This window comes from Carassius auratus, chromosome 37 (assembly GCF_003368295.1).
Source record: "Carassius auratus strain Wakin chromosome 37, ASM336829v1, whole genome shotgun sequence".
Taxonomy (NCBI): Eukaryota; Metazoa; Chordata; class Actinopteri; order Cypriniformes; family Cyprinidae; genus Carassius; species Carassius auratus.
In genome coordinates this window covers 14615351-14630813 of record NC_039279.1, presented here as the reverse complement: position 1 = coordinate 14630813, position 15463 = coordinate 14615351, and the positions used below count along the sequence as shown (strand labels likewise).

General features: G+C 40.9%; 1 protein-coding gene across 5 annotated transcripts in view; it reads right to left on the bottom strand.

Moving 5' to 3' along the window:
• jmjd1cb (jumonji domain containing 1Cb) overlaps nt 1–15463 on the bottom strand; it is a 130856-nt gene that overhangs the window by 23328 nt on the left and 92065 nt on the right. For 3 of the 5 annotated variants that reach the window (XM_026223003.1, XM_026223006.1, XM_026223007.1), the window contains 7 exons: nt 13392–13505; nt 5784–5889; nt 4496–4620; nt 4170–4313; nt 3800–3844; nt 3042–3300; nt 581–2235 (listed from right to left, as the gene is read on the bottom strand). In XM_026223003.1, coding sequence (XP_026078788.1) covers nt 581–2235; nt 3042–3300; nt 3800–3844; nt 4170–4313; nt 4496–4620; nt 5784–5889; nt 13392–13505 — 2448 coding nt within the window. The remainder of the gene's footprint in view (nt 1–580; nt 2236–3041; nt 3301–3799; nt 3845–4169; nt 4314–4495; nt 4621–5783; nt 5890–13391; nt 13506–15463) is intronic. The other 2 variants (XM_026223004.1, XM_026223005.1) reach the window with 2 other exon arrangements.

Genomic DNA, 15463 nt, shown 5'->3' with positions numbered 1-15463 from the left:
AAACACGTCATTAAAATGAAGTGTAACAAGAAGTCATTATATCTAATGTGACCACGCCCCCGCGCTGAACGCGCTATTCAGATTCAAACTGAAGCGCGCGGCTTGAATATACCCACACAGAAGAAAAAGCAGCGAGACTGTTCAAGTTTTTTATTTTACTGTTTGCTTCGCGATGAGAGGAATAAGACATAATTCACCCCAAAAAGATGCTAACGCATTGTTTACCGTGAAGTTGTGTGCGGAACAACCAATCAAAACTGACTATGTCAGTTGACCTATCAGAACACAGTATGCTACCGAAAGGTGGGGTTTAAGGAAACTGAATCTTTTGAACAGCTTCGCGCCAACCGTTTGGGGATCTCTGAGAATTGAGGTAATTTTAAAATGATATTTTGACAAAATGACAATGTTTTTTAACCTTGGATGGATTTAAACCTATTTTACAGGACTTATAAACAGTGATAGGAAGCTTAGGATCTTCATCTTACTGGCTCTTTAACAGCTAACACTGCTGCAAATTATAGTCCATATAAATTATAACAATAATGGCTAGTAAACAGACAGGCATGCACACACATACCCTCCGAAGGCTGGAGTCTGAATTTACAGCGTTTTCTGGATGACCCCATTTGTACCCAGGTGGGTAGGAGTGGGTACCATTTGGGTATTGCCAGAGGATGGGGTAGAGGCCAAGCTGGTTATACGAGGCACCGCCATGCGTCTGGGCCAGCAGTTGTGGGGGTGGATGCTGCTGGAGGAACTGCTGCTGCTGGTGGGAATGGTGGTGGGCCAAAGTCAAGTGCCCGAGTCCAGGGGAGTCCAGCCGGGGATGGCTGCTCAGAAGAGAGGCTTGTGAAATTGTGGGCAGTACGGTGGGCAGCAGGTGTGGGTGGTGCACAGAGTGGCTCATGGAAGAAGAAGGGAGGAGGTGGGACGGGTGGTGTGAGCTGGGCGTGAGACATGTGGCGTGAGAAGAACCATGTAGTGGATGCAGGTGTGGGTGCAGGTAAGCCACGTGGTTGTTATCTGATTCAGGACGCACCAATGCAGGGTCCCGGTACACCGTAAAATGCTCATTTTTGTCGACAACAAGCAGGCTTTTCGTTGACTCAGATGGTGTCCCACGGGCTGGCACAGGTTTAAAACTGGAGCGGGTTATGTCTGGCTCGGGTTTAAGTGCCAAGCGGCCTGTTGTGGGTGGATTTTCAGGGTGGCGTGGTTTATGTTTGGACACCTCAGGAGATGTATTTGGTTTGGGCTTGGAGGATTCATGTATGCTGTGGGTTTTTGACTTGATGATGTCAGGTGAAGGATTGCACTTGGGCTTGAGAATGTCGGGGGATGAGTTGGACTTAGGTTTGGGCAAGTCAGGGGAAGGACTAAGTTTATGGGTCTTTCTGGTGTCCTCGGTTAGTGAAGGAATTTTAATAACCATAGATGTGTACTGCTGCTGAAGCTTCCCTCTCTCGCCCAGGGCTGCTGACTCACTCACTGATGTCACCGGCCTTATGACCTCAGAGTGGGAAATTTCGCCTATGCTGTGAGCATTCTGCTGCTGCTCGCCATCCGGCCTCCTGCACTCTGAGTGGGAGGCGTTTAGCACCAAATGTCTTGAATCAGAGATGTAGGCATCACACTTCTGCGATGCCAGCAGTGCTGACACGGCCTCAGAGTTCTCTTTGGAACTAGGCTGCGTGTTGGCATCCTCTGTGATATCAATCACGCACTTGGGCGTGTGCGTCCGAGGCATTCCTGTGCCATAATGGTCCTTGGAGAGGGTTTTCACAGTGCTTTTCATCTCGACAATGCAGCTTTGGACCTCTATCTGTCCAGAGGCTTGGTTTTGTGTACAGGAGGCCGGAGGAGGCAGTGGAGATCTCCTTTCTCCCGAACTCTCTGCCAGCTGAGCCACCTCCATTGCCATTGGCTTGGCGCTTTTATCCTGCATCTCATCCCAGGGAGACAGCCTGTTGATTACACTCAACTCGTCCACAGGCTTGGATCCTTGGGACTTCTCCTCCTCCTCTGAAACTTTTGAAGTGCTCTTGCATTTGAGTTCATTCTCTGAACTGTGCTCCGATGAAGAGTCTACGCTCCGCTTATTAGAGTTCTCAGAGTCACTGCTCTCAGAGAGGTCAGATGTCTCTGTTTTGAGTCTCTTGAGACCGCTTTTCTTGTCCTCTTCATCTGCTTTCCTCCTCTTGTTTGTCTGCTTGCTTTTATTTTTAGACAAATCTAGAAAGAAACAGAGACCAACTCTGTTAGGTAGAACTTTGAACACCAGACACAAGTCATGCCACCAGCAAACAATTCCATGCAAGTTGAGTGCAATTGATTATTCAAGCATGGATCAGGATGATGTAATTTTGTACATTTAGGTCAAAGGTTGATTGAATCTTAAGTGCTGCATTAGAAGTGTGATGGATGGGACTCTGGTAGAATTTATGCACACTTAAAACGTCCATTTCACTGCAGTGGCTGCACACACCTCATCTCTCAAAGACCCAACACCCTGCCAAACACTGTACTGCAGGAATTATGATGGAAGGATCTAAATGATCTTTTACTAGGCAACCATCCAACCCAAAAGCTAGCACTGAAACTATCCAGTAGAATGTTTTGTCAACTTAAATATACTGTATAGCATTAGACAATGCCAAACATAAAAGCCTCTGTATAACATAAACCATAACAGGGAAAATCCTATCAATCTAGAAGAGATTCATTATGTTTTAATTTCTCAAGATTGGGGTGCTGCTATTAATGTTTCATTTCTCATCACATTCCAAACATGACTGAATCAAAGCAATTCAGTCACTGACCTTTAATCCTTTATCAAGAATACAGGTAACACAAATATCCGCTATATTCATCATGTTTAGAAAAAGACAGGTTGTGGAAGACAGCTCATTACTAACATTTATAAAAAAAAATCTTCATAATAACTGACAGACCGACCTGCATACTTTAAATAAAAGCACCATAATCATATTTACATAACACTGTAGTAGTATGATTGCTATAACCGATCAGCATTTTACCTCTTCCTCCACTTTCTGATTTATCATCTTTGATCTTCTCATCATCGGGAACACTGCTGTCAGAGCCTTTCCGACGTGAAGATCGTGAGCTGCGCTGTTGACCTGGTGAGGACTGCTGCTGCTGGTGTTGCTGGGATACCTGCTGCTGAGCATGCTGGGACTGTTGCTGCTGCTGGCCCTGAGAGGCCTGTTTGGGGGTGGAGCAAGAGGAATTCATCATGGGTCTAGGGCTGTTGGCCTGGGCACGTGTGTAATGACCCTGAAAAAACACAAAAGGGTGCACAAACAGCAAACACAAGCATAAGATGGCTTGTAATGGATTTAGGTTACAGAGAGTGAGAGAGATGTTTATGTTAAAATCCACCAATATATATATATATATATATATATATATATACAAAAAAGACACTTCCTTTCCAGCAACAACTGTACTACACACGTCTGTAAAAAAAAAAAAAAAAAAAAAAAAAGGTCACAGAGCTAGGCTTAAAGAAGAGTTCCTATGGCTCTTAACAAAGCTTTCCAACCCCGTACCTCAAAATAAAATTTTACGCCCCAAGTCCATTTAATTCATGCAAGCACAGTGTGTGAAATGGTAATTGGGGGTCAGCATTTATTGGAAACTAGTAATAAAACACTAGTAATAAATTAGCACTTAGTAATAAATTAATGCAAAATAATTAGAAAATAGACAGGGATATGCAGGTTGTATAAAAGCAGCTCTAAATCTATGGAGAGAGGGAGGTGCGGCCCGGTACCTGAGAGATTCCTGTAGAGCCGCTTGGTCTCCCTCCTGTGGTCTGCTTGCATATCCCCAATTAATGTTTAAAACAGGGAAACAGAGAAGAAAAACAAACAAAAACAAGGTGGAACAGAGAAGACTTGTTAATGATGAAGGGTGCAATGATGTGTGCTCTAGGTTTCTTAAAAAAAAGACTGTAAAAAAGCACATAGGAACTTTACTTCAAAGCTAGCTACAGACACCACATCCAGCACAAACAGAAATACAAGTTGGCATATAAGAGTGAAAACAACGTTGATCCAGGAAGGCAGGTGGGCTGATCATCTAGCAACAAAAGCACATATAGGCATGTGAGATATGTGTGTGTTCTTGCAGGTTACACTCACATGGGCAGTGTTGCTATTCTGGCTAGATCGAGACCTGCGTCGTGATGTGATACCGATGTTCTCTCCTTTTAGTAAAGAATGGACCACATCATCCAGAAAGGTCATCTGTATCATGGAAGGGTCAACGTTCTGAGGCTCTAGTACCTGTACACAGAGACAGAAGAAACAGCTTTTTTTTTTTTTTTTTGCTTGCTTTTGTTTGCTTTAAACAATAACAATATTGATTGTGTATTTGATTATTATTTAGTTAACATTTTACAAAGTGGACAATTAAAAAGCATAACATTTCTCAGAACTAAAACATTGAATCAGGCATTAAATAATACCTGGTCGTTCATCACAACCATAGTGCGGCTAAAGAGATCGTGGTGGGTGATGATGCCCGTGAACCACTGGGTGGCTGAGTCTTGTCTGTAAACTCGTACACGGTAGCCATTCAATGAATAGGGACCTGAAAATATCAAGAACCGGAAACAAAAACTCACATCCAATAAAACTATACACAGCTTAAATAACAGGCTAAGACACAATGTGCCTTGATTTTAGTTTGGCATATCAAACATAGCATAATGCTTTTTATTAATTTTCAATTTATTAAAAAAATAGAGCAGAAGTAATATGGACTACTTTTATTTGTTATTATTATTATTATTATTTTTTTTTTTTTTTTTACAGCTCTATAGCACTTGGTCACTGTCTCCATGTGAGCATTCTGCAAAGCTCTGCTTTTGTTCATTCTGGGTGAACTTTACCTCAGGGAATGACACATCAATCCTTGTATCTGTGATATGCTGTTAGCTGCAATGAATGCTGGCAGGTGTCCAAATTGACTGGAGCTCATTAGTGCAGGGCAGGTCATTCCCATTACTTACTCCTGAACACACCGCTCATATGCCCTGCTACATCAGCTAACCCTTCACTGTCCTTGTGCCTACAAACACCCAAAATGCATCTCCCTCTAACACATTTGCACATGCACATAAACCATGGGGTGACGGTGACGGTGATGGTGTTTTGTTCTCTGTTTCCCCACCAAATCCTTTGGCTTTGAGATACTTTCCATTCTGCCCTTGTCAACTGCCAAGTTCAACAATTATCACTAATTGTGGGCCTGGAATTTTTTTATAGACTTTGTAAACAAGACTTTCTGCCAAGACTAAAACTACACCCTCTGCCTGAACCAGCCAGATACAGTGAGCAGTCTGTCGTTTTTAAAAACCACATCAAGTTTTGTTGTAGTTGTTTTTTTGTTTTGTTTTTTTAAAACTCGTTTTACTTCTGTAATGTCACACATTTCCAAATGAAAAGGAAGGGCCTTGTTTTGGATCCTAGAAATTGGGCATTCTGCACCAGAGAGGAGCTAGAACTGAATGTGAGTTGGCAGCTGTTTGGGAAAAACTACTCTCCTCATTGTTTAATATTTTTGTATGTGAATCATCATTTAAACTCACATGACATAACCCCATAAAGCAAGTCAAATGGGTACTTGAGTTAATGTTGACTTTTCAACACAAATTAATGATGCTGTGTCATCTAAATAGCACAAGATTTAGAAAAAAGTTTTCCTTTAGTTGCAACTGCTCTTTTAGAACTGATGAAATGGGACCACCTTACCTTGCATAAAAATTTCCTGAACTTTTTGGTCTTTCACCCACGCTTTCACTTCTTCATGGAGATGTGGATAGTCCCTGAAAACAGGACTTAAACTGTCAAACTCATCCTGCAGAAAACAAACAAACACAAAACGTCAGCATAAAACGTCCAAAACCATAAGGATGCAATGCAAAGTCACATCAGTGTTGAAGGTCACTCAATCAACCTCATCTCTCCACATAGTTGGTCACACAAATTCGCCATTTTCCAGCATAAAGTTGCTTGGTCTCTGTGAGTGATGCTACTAACACTGGACCTATTTTACCTGCAAAATTTCACCAAAAGTCTAAGATTAATCTCAAGTCTAACTGCTTACAATGACAGCCACTCCTCTGCTAACTTCCTGGTTTGAGGTGTTGAGGTTTGTGGCCCAAACGGTGCAGGACAAGATATGCCACAAAGCGTTATCCATAAGGTTAGTGATCCCCTAAGCTTTAGGATGAGCAACAGCAATAGATTTTGCAATCACCACTAAAACGTTTCCAGTCACAGAGATATTTGAACAATCTGATGAAGGCCAGTGACCCACAGAAATTGAAACAAGCACAGGAAAGCTCTCACACCTTCTAATGCACGGCAACCCTACATTTCCGCTTTGCGGGAGCCCAGCAGTCAAACAGATGTGTGTGTGTGTGTGTGTGTGTGTGTCAGGGTCTGGCAGGGTGAGAGGGATATCCGCCCTGCACTTCCATTAATTGTTGATGGTGATGCGGAGTGGAGAGAGGCCGTGGGGGGGGGGGGGGGGGGTATGGGGGGTGCTCATGTTATTTACACAATCCCACAGCAGACCTGATGAACACATGAATTGAGCCCTGGAAATACCACGCTGCTGACACACACACACACAAATAGTGTAAACAAGCTCGCACAAGAGTGAATGGCAACACATCTCAAACCAGAAACTCAGGTACTTCCATGAAGCCATATTAAATCAATGAGTAGAATTTTACTTCTTTACTTTTAAACTTGAACTTGACTGAAATCTGTGAGAAGAAATCAAACTTCACTAAACAATGGTAAATTGACTGCACCTTAAGAATTAATCCAGTAGCTTCTGATAGTAATGTTCCTTTAAGAGTTCTATATGTAAATTAACTCTGTTTTGATTGGGTAATTTCTGTGTACCAGTATGAGGTTCACACTTAAATTACTCAGGGCATGTCACTACTGGTAGTTGAGATATGTAGATATTTGTGGTCAAATGTTAAGGGGCTCAAGGTTGCAATGCATATCCCTGTTGTTGTTTTTTGCCATCAAATAAGCCATTCATGATGTCTTGCACTGTTGCTCATAAAAAATGTCTGATTAGATCTGAAATTTAAAAGCAGAAGTAGTAAAAATGAGCTAATGAAGAAACATCTTTGCATCTGATTAAAATTACATGGAGTTTAGGAACCGAGAGATGCTGTGATTTGTCTAAAAAAAACAGTGTTGAATGGCCGCTGTGTCTAATCCTTGGCGAATATAAATGGACATATCGTTCTTTCTTTCCCTGGTGACAACCATTGCATTACTCAGACACACATACCCATGCCTTTATTCCAGTTTCTATTTTAAAACGAGAGCACTGCAGGACACACGATTAACTGGCATGCAGGTTATAAGCTCTTCTACTCAATGAGAGTAAGAGGAACATCCGAATAAAACAAGTAATATTCCATGTCCAAATGTTTCCTATCAGAGCAACGCACGCTTCCAGGAATGCAAAGTTGCTCACCATCAAACAAATGACAAATGCTGTGAATAAGGACAATGAAATTTAAATCGACGAGTGAGACATGATCTCATTCCTACAGTCTGGTCGAACACCTTCAACAGGACTTCAGCTGTAATCTCGTGTTCTCCTCCTATGCACACACACCCTTGTGAAGGACGGAGCAGATGCACTTTTTCTTTCCATCCCCCACCTCATTCCGCACCGGGCTGCCATCCATCACTTTAACAGCAATATGTTCCAGGATTTTCCACATGGTGCTGCAGTGGAAGACACTGTGAAAGCAGGGTGGTGCTCAGCACTGGGGGAATAGGAGAGTGCTTCCAGATCCAAACTCTGACCCAGATAAAAACAGCTTCCTTCCCCCTTCTTGCTCACTGTCCAGTGGCCTGGAGCCTGGAAACAAGGCTGGGTGTGGTGCTCGCACTCTTTCTCTAGCCATCTCTATCTCCATGTTCCCAAAAAACAGCCTCTCACCATCCAACAGCTGCTCAGAAGTGTTCCATACTGTTCCCTGGCTCTCCAAAGGAATCACGTTTCAGGGACATCTTATTCAGATTGTCCATGTGACATGCTTCATTCATATGCTGTCCTAGACAGGCATAAGCTGCAGAAGTGTGTCTGCCACTGAATAAATAGCACTCTTCACCACGGTTCAGTGTCGTGCAGATCCGTAAGAACATGCTATAGGGTGCTATCCGTAAAATGACACCGTGGTTCCTAATTAGATCCAGAAAACATGTCTGTGCACCATCTGCGTTTGTTGACAAACTGATGCTGATTGGATGAGACTGGGATTTCACATGGACTAGAGACAGAGGTGGTATAAATACAACTATAAAACGTTTCCTTCCTCTGTTCAATTACTTCTGACAGCTATAGATGGATAACCCATGTCAGCTGCTGGTTAGTGTTTTATATAAAGCCTAAAAACCATTCTGCATGAATGATAACAATCAAGCCTGTGATCATGTGCAATGACTTACATAACATTAATAAACAACACTAGAACACACCCATTTTAAAATTTACAATGTGTAAATTGTTTGCAGTATACATTTGGGCTGCACAATTATGACAAAAACATTATACATTCCCTTGAAATTGTAATTGCGAATATTATTTACGATTATCACAATTTACATTGAATGTTTATACTATTGTTTGATGCTGTATTTTTATATGAAAATAAACAAGCTGAGAACACTCTGAGCGAGAAGGAATATAAAGAGAGAGTAGTCAAAAAGATAGGATGAAGACATTAGAATGCCTTAAAAGTGGGCAGAAGAATTTTGTATTTCACACGGAAAGATACAGGCAACCAGTGTAGATTAAACAGAAAAGGAGTGAACATGCATATGTTTAGTCCTAAACCAGGCACAGCAAGCTATCTTTTCCATGTAAATGAGTTTTTGTCCACAACAACCATGATAGAATATTTTTTTGTTCCTTTCTGTAGCTGCATGCTAAATAGCTCCACCCAAAGTAAAATTCTAGTGGTCCAAAATTGTGGATCACATTACTGTGTAATAAACATCAAATATAGTTCACTCATTGAGTGAAACAAAAGCAGCTGGAAATGTGTTTAGATGCAAGTTAATCACAAATAACCACAAGTACTCAATAAAACCACATGTAAAACTCCAACGCAGTCAAAAAAGCAGGTTTAAAATGAAGACGTATGTGATGTAAAAAAAAAAAAAAAACAATCTCTAATGTGCCGAATTCAAATCAATATCTAGTCTAGTCATCATAGAGAGTGCAGCTCAGGCCGTTACTGTACGTCAGTGAAATTAACAATGTGTTCATTAAGAATGAATGAAGTCCCATTACCGTCCCGCTCCACATGACTGAGAACTCCTATTAGCATTCCTCTGCTTCCTTCACTTGTCTCTCTCCTTCGCTCTATTTCTCTGTCTTTGTGCACACAAAGGGCAGACGTGTTCCTGATCTGTCCCTCTCTGAAAAGCACAGCTCCTGCGTTAATGTCGTCCTGTCCTCTGAAGATTCCCGACCTGAGCCTGGAGCACGTGTCAAGGTGAGACAGGCCAAATTTACAGAACCATGTATAAAAAAAAGCTCTGGCCACACATATAGTCTATAAAACATTTAATTGTGGCCCGCCACATAATCAAAACTGACCACCACAAACAGATTTTGACTTGCATGGGTGTTTTTATATGAATGTGTATTTGAACGTATCTTGCCATCTAATGATGCATTGCTTGTTGCATTCCTCAACTGTGTGTCGCTTTGGATAAAAGTGTCTGCCAAATGAATAAATGTAAATGTAATGTTTAAACACTGTTTGAATGTTCAATGTTTGAAATGGTCAAGACACGCATGGGCAACCACAAATACACCTCATCTATCCTGACTAGCACAAAGGACGCTGCTTCAAATCACAAACAGGTTTTTATAGAGATAATGATATGAGGATGGACAGATGCTGGTTCGGATGGGAGATGGGAAAGGGAACAGGCAGGCGGAGTGTTGCCATGGCAGTGGGCAGCATGGGGAGCTGACACAATACTTGCATCAGTCAGAGGTGTAAACAACAAATGGGCGCTCAGAGCACAGAGACAGGATGTTCCTTCCAGGGCACTACTAATGCTTTTCACAGAGATGACGCATTCAGAGGAAGATTTATTTAGCAAAAAGCTGGAATGACATGAAAAAAGATACCATAATAACATTATTATAGCATTAATGGGGATGTCTTCTAACAGCGGCATAAATATCAGTGCAATTAACCACTGCGGCAGTGGGAAAACCAAGAATGGGTGTAGAAAAGCTTTTGTTGAGGAGCAGACGACGTGTGCACTCCTGTTGCTATGGCAATACTACATACGTGATGTGTGTGAAAAAAGCTTGTTGCTGGGGTAATACAAGTGTGTGTGCGCTGATCGTGTCTTTCATATGGGTTTGTGTCATGTCAAGCAGGATGTTGTTGAGCGCAGCTACAGTGAGTTAATTCTTTACGTTGTGGATTAAATCATTCAGCGAGTGCTGCATTCCTGTGTATAAATACACATGCTAAAACGGTAGCTGTCTGTGTGTGAATGTGTGTGAGCGTATGGGGGAGGCTGGCTGAGCCATGTGTATGAGTGTGATATATGGTTCTGCATTAAGAAGAGAGTATACAAGTGTGATGTATGCTCTGTTTTTTTTTTTTTTTTATAGTATCCGTGAATGTAATTTCGCACAAATGTTAGAGCGGGTAGGGATATTGTTATAGTATGTGCAGCAGAGAAGAGAAATCACAGACATCTCTGCATGCTACATATGCAAGCTGTAAAATCAATCCCAGCACTCAACACAGAGGGCGTAACACTAAAGGGCTGTTGACACCGTCAGCGATTTGCAGCCAAAAAGCAAGAAGACATTTGTTTTTCATTTAAAGTTGGTGATCTGAGGTGAAATAAGGAACAGGCCATCAAGCATAGAACATACTTCCAGCTGTTTATTCATTAAAGACTCACAGGTGCTACCAGTTCTCTCAGTCTTTAGTAATTATCGGTCTTAGATATCTGCATAAAAAAAAACACTAAATATTTGAACAGTAGTGTTTTAATACTATAATATTATGATGTTATGTCAATTTCTGCAGAATTTCCGTCAAAATCAGCTTAGAAAATGTGGATAAATGTCCAGAGAATCCATCTAGTACTGATAAACTTGGATAAAGCTATTAAGAGACTAACAGCACAGTGACTGGGTGACCTCCAGCGATTAAATGGCTGTCAGTGTGAATGTTACCTTATCTGCCATGACAGTAAACAAGAACATGTTTCACTGTTACACAGAGTTCTCAAGTCCTCTACGTGGCCACATTGAGGCCAGAGGTCGAATTCCTCCTTTTCTATCCCACTCAAGGATAAACAAATGCAAATGCATGCCCAGACCCAATCCCCGCTCAGTAATGTAGCCCACGGAGAATAATGAATGTAAGTCACAAGCATGTAGAAGTCTCTTCCAGTAATGCACACCATAACAGCACTCCTTTTTTCTGTTTCTCTCTCACTCTCGCCGGCTGGCCTCGCACACAGAGCCTCAATTGTTGCGATTATGCCAAACAGATTCCTGGGCTCCAGCCCCTCCTCCCTCCATCCCTGGATCGGGCTGCTCGGTGGAAAAAATCCGTGAAGGAGAAAAGAGGCCAAGACAGGATGTGAGCAAGCCAGCTCATCACACTCCAGCAAGCAAACAAGTTCCCAAGCACTTCTGAGGTCAGACTTTGGATTTTTGAAAGGGGGCGGGATTTTTGTTTCCACAACGAGATGAGTGTTGGAATGTGACAGGGTCCCGTGAGAGTCACAGACACAGGGATTGAGGAATATTCCTTTTGAGGACATTTCTTGGATGTGAGTGCCGCTGTAGAGATGACTGAATACCTGCTTGCTTCCTCTCGACATGTTTTGGAGTACAAACGGAGTGGAAGTGTGTCCTGTCTGTGACTGTAGCAACATAACCTCAGTTTCACCTGGGACTGAAACACACTCATGCAATGTCTACATAAGCACTGAAGTAGCAACCTAATTACAAAGGAATCTCATAAGCGACTGATATGAAATACTCTGCATGGATGGCAACATGAACAAGTGCCATACAAATAGCTTTTGACATTAGAAAATAGCTGTCAAACAACAGCTGTCAGAGATTCTCTTTATATTTTTGCACCACGATTACAAACATCAACCTGATAGAAAAACTAACTGGAGAATCTGACAGTTTATATGAATGCATGTTATAGCACCCCTATAGTTCTTAATATATAGAAACACAAAACTGTATAAAATAATATAACTTGTTGTGACCGATAGTAATTAGTAATATGACAGAAGGAGTTGGCCACCACAGTTTGCCATGAAAAAAATACTATACCAGAAGTGCACACAGCACTGAGATTTTAGTAGATATATCTAGGTATGCGTTACGTTTTCTTAAAAGGTAGCAGTTTTTCCTGCACAAGTGCCTACAAGAACAACCTTTGCATTATAAGCTCAGCACCATGTCCCTACAAACATTCTGGAACAGAGCTTCTGATTCAGTCATATTATTGATAAACTTGCTACTGCAAACCAAAAACCCATCAGCATGTATTTCTTCTTTTCTACTTCCTGTAGAGATTAACCACAAGCATCCCCATAGATCTAAACTAGATCTTTCAGCTACTGTTCAAAAAGAATGAATGAAAGAATGTCCACAGTAAACCACAAATACAAAGACCCACATCAAAATTAATCACAATTTCCCCAAACATGCTATGCTCAGGTTTAGGTTTAGGGGAGAGAGTGGTCGATAATTTTCTGACAGTTGGCTTTTCATTATTTGTCGTGCGGGATGGAGGTGAGTCTGCAACACTGGGAATGAAACGTTGTGGATATGAATCCAGCAGTGGAGATCATCTCCTCCCATCTGTCATGTGTGTTTGTTTTCAGAGCATCTCTCTCTGCAACTGTGTGTTAATTAAGGTAGATTAATTAAGCTGTTTATGAAAAAGGCTGTTTGTTGTCCTTATTAGCGCTCTGAGCATAAAGCACCCATGGAGGCAAACTAATATAGCTGACCAGATCCACCCAGAAGGGCCCAACAGTTGAATCTGGAGGGAACATATTCAGATGGCAGGGGAATGCTAACAACAGATCTGGAGGAACGCATGGAAAGGATGCACAACCTGAGGGGCTTTAACCAGAAGATTCATCTTGGAAGCCAAAATTCGTAAATGGACAAGGTCACCCGGGCAGAAATGCGAGTTACCTTTTAGATTAGTGTATACAGCTTAATGTAACTTCAAAATACTGCAGAGATACGTGAGAGAGAATGCAAAGCAAATGAGACGGAGAGACTCTCACCTGATAGGGCTGACAGGCTCCTTCATCCGTCAGGAAGTCCAGGTGTTTGTCAGAGAAGAACTCGATGGCTGTGGTGGACCCTAACACTGTCTTCCCTACCAGAGGCTTGAACGTCTGTAAGGACAGAAAACACTGGTTAGTCAATGATCTGGGTGTCAGAAGCTAAAACAAACAAGTTGATGACAGCTCAAATGGAACACAAATAAGTTTGGTAGGGATGCACGATATTGGATTTTGGCCGATATTCGATATGCCGATATTTTCAAAATAATTTTGGCCGATGCCGATACCGATATCGATATATATACAAATATATACTGATATATTTAAACTTTAATTTTACTGAAGAGAAATCCATGTATCTCTTCTGTACTGATTCTACCATAAATTTATTATTTTACAAATGTAGACAGACATTCACATCTGAAAAACAGGTCAATTATTTCACTTGGAGAATATCGGTTTGGCTCATCGGCAGAAATATTCATATCGGCCGATACCGATAATGGTCATTTTAAGCTTTTATCGGCCGATACCGATATTGTGCCGATATTATCGTGCATCCCTAAAGTTTGGTGCATAACGTTTCACATCCATCCTACCTAAACAGTACATACACATATGCAAACATGCTCCATGTGACTGAATATTAAAGGCCTTCTCACTGAGTTTTATGATGGGTCAGCACCATATTTACATAGGGGTTACTGTTCATTTGCTAGAATATAACAGAGAACTGTTTACAAACATGCCACCAATCATACACTACATCAGTGCAAACGTCATTGAGTATTCACATGATTTACACAGTCACATAAACTTTCAGGTCCTGTGTTTAGTTTCAGCATCCAAGGGAACAGATGAAAATGAAGAACCGTGACAGAGAAAACACCTACAGGTTTAGAATTTTTGTCTTTTTGTGTGTGTGTGTGTGTGCGCGCGCGTGTGTGTGTGATTCAAACATTGTTATTACAGGAACTTTGTACATATGAAGAAGAAAAAAGGTTCACTGTGAGGTCTTGAAACCTGAGTAGCAAAAATGTATTGCTAACCCAGGTAAAGTATGAACAGGGTGAACCAAGAAAACGGATTGAAAACCCAAGGTTAAACAAACAATTTCAAACAAATAAAACCAATTTGTTTCCCTGACAGCTGTTCCTCTTGCCAGTGAAACAATAAACAGGGTACCTGCAGAATAAAATAAAAAAAGTAATGTTAAAAACGAATACTGTCCATACCCATAAAACTCATTCAATCTCAAAATAAATTCTTTATCTCAGGATTTATGTATATTCAGATATTCTTTTTCTTAAGAGTGGGGCTCACATTCACTTGCAAAACTGGGTAAATTCAAGTTTAAATTACATTTATTATTAGAGAGTTACATATGTACTGTATTTGAGTTATGTACTAATATACTGATATATACAAAGAGGTTGAATGATTTTGGAAATTTGCTGATACAGTATAATAATAATTTGTTAAAAGTAAACAGCCGATACTAGTAAAATTAACCCAGTGAATGTGTTTAATGAAGTTCTTAGTGTGACAGGGAAGCCCCAGAGACAAGCTACAAGAGTTGAAGTTGATTTAAATGTCCAAATTCATCAACAGCAGACCATAAGCAACTTCTTGCCATAAATGTACTATATTCACTGATTAGGAATGCAAATGAAACCATGAACATATGGAATATGCAGCACTCACATTCATTAAATTAAATCAATGTGTTTTGAAGTCTAACACATTAATCACATTAGGTCAAACTACAACTAATATATTTCTGGTCCCAAATTTCAGACCTTTTAAAATTCTAATTAAAACTTTTTTTTAATACCATCTAAAATATTTGAGACTTTTTCTGACCTTAAATTTGATCAAACTGAATTTAAGACTTTAGGAACCTGTAGGCACCCTGAATAAAAGGACGCAATGCTACTCAAGAGCTAGATGCATTAATGATCATGCGCCTGTGTGAACTGTACAGTAAACATCTGCAGCTTCACCTTAGTTTGGAGGACTTTCCTGAGACTCCAATTGAAGCAGAAGCTTAAATTGGCACTAAGTGTGAC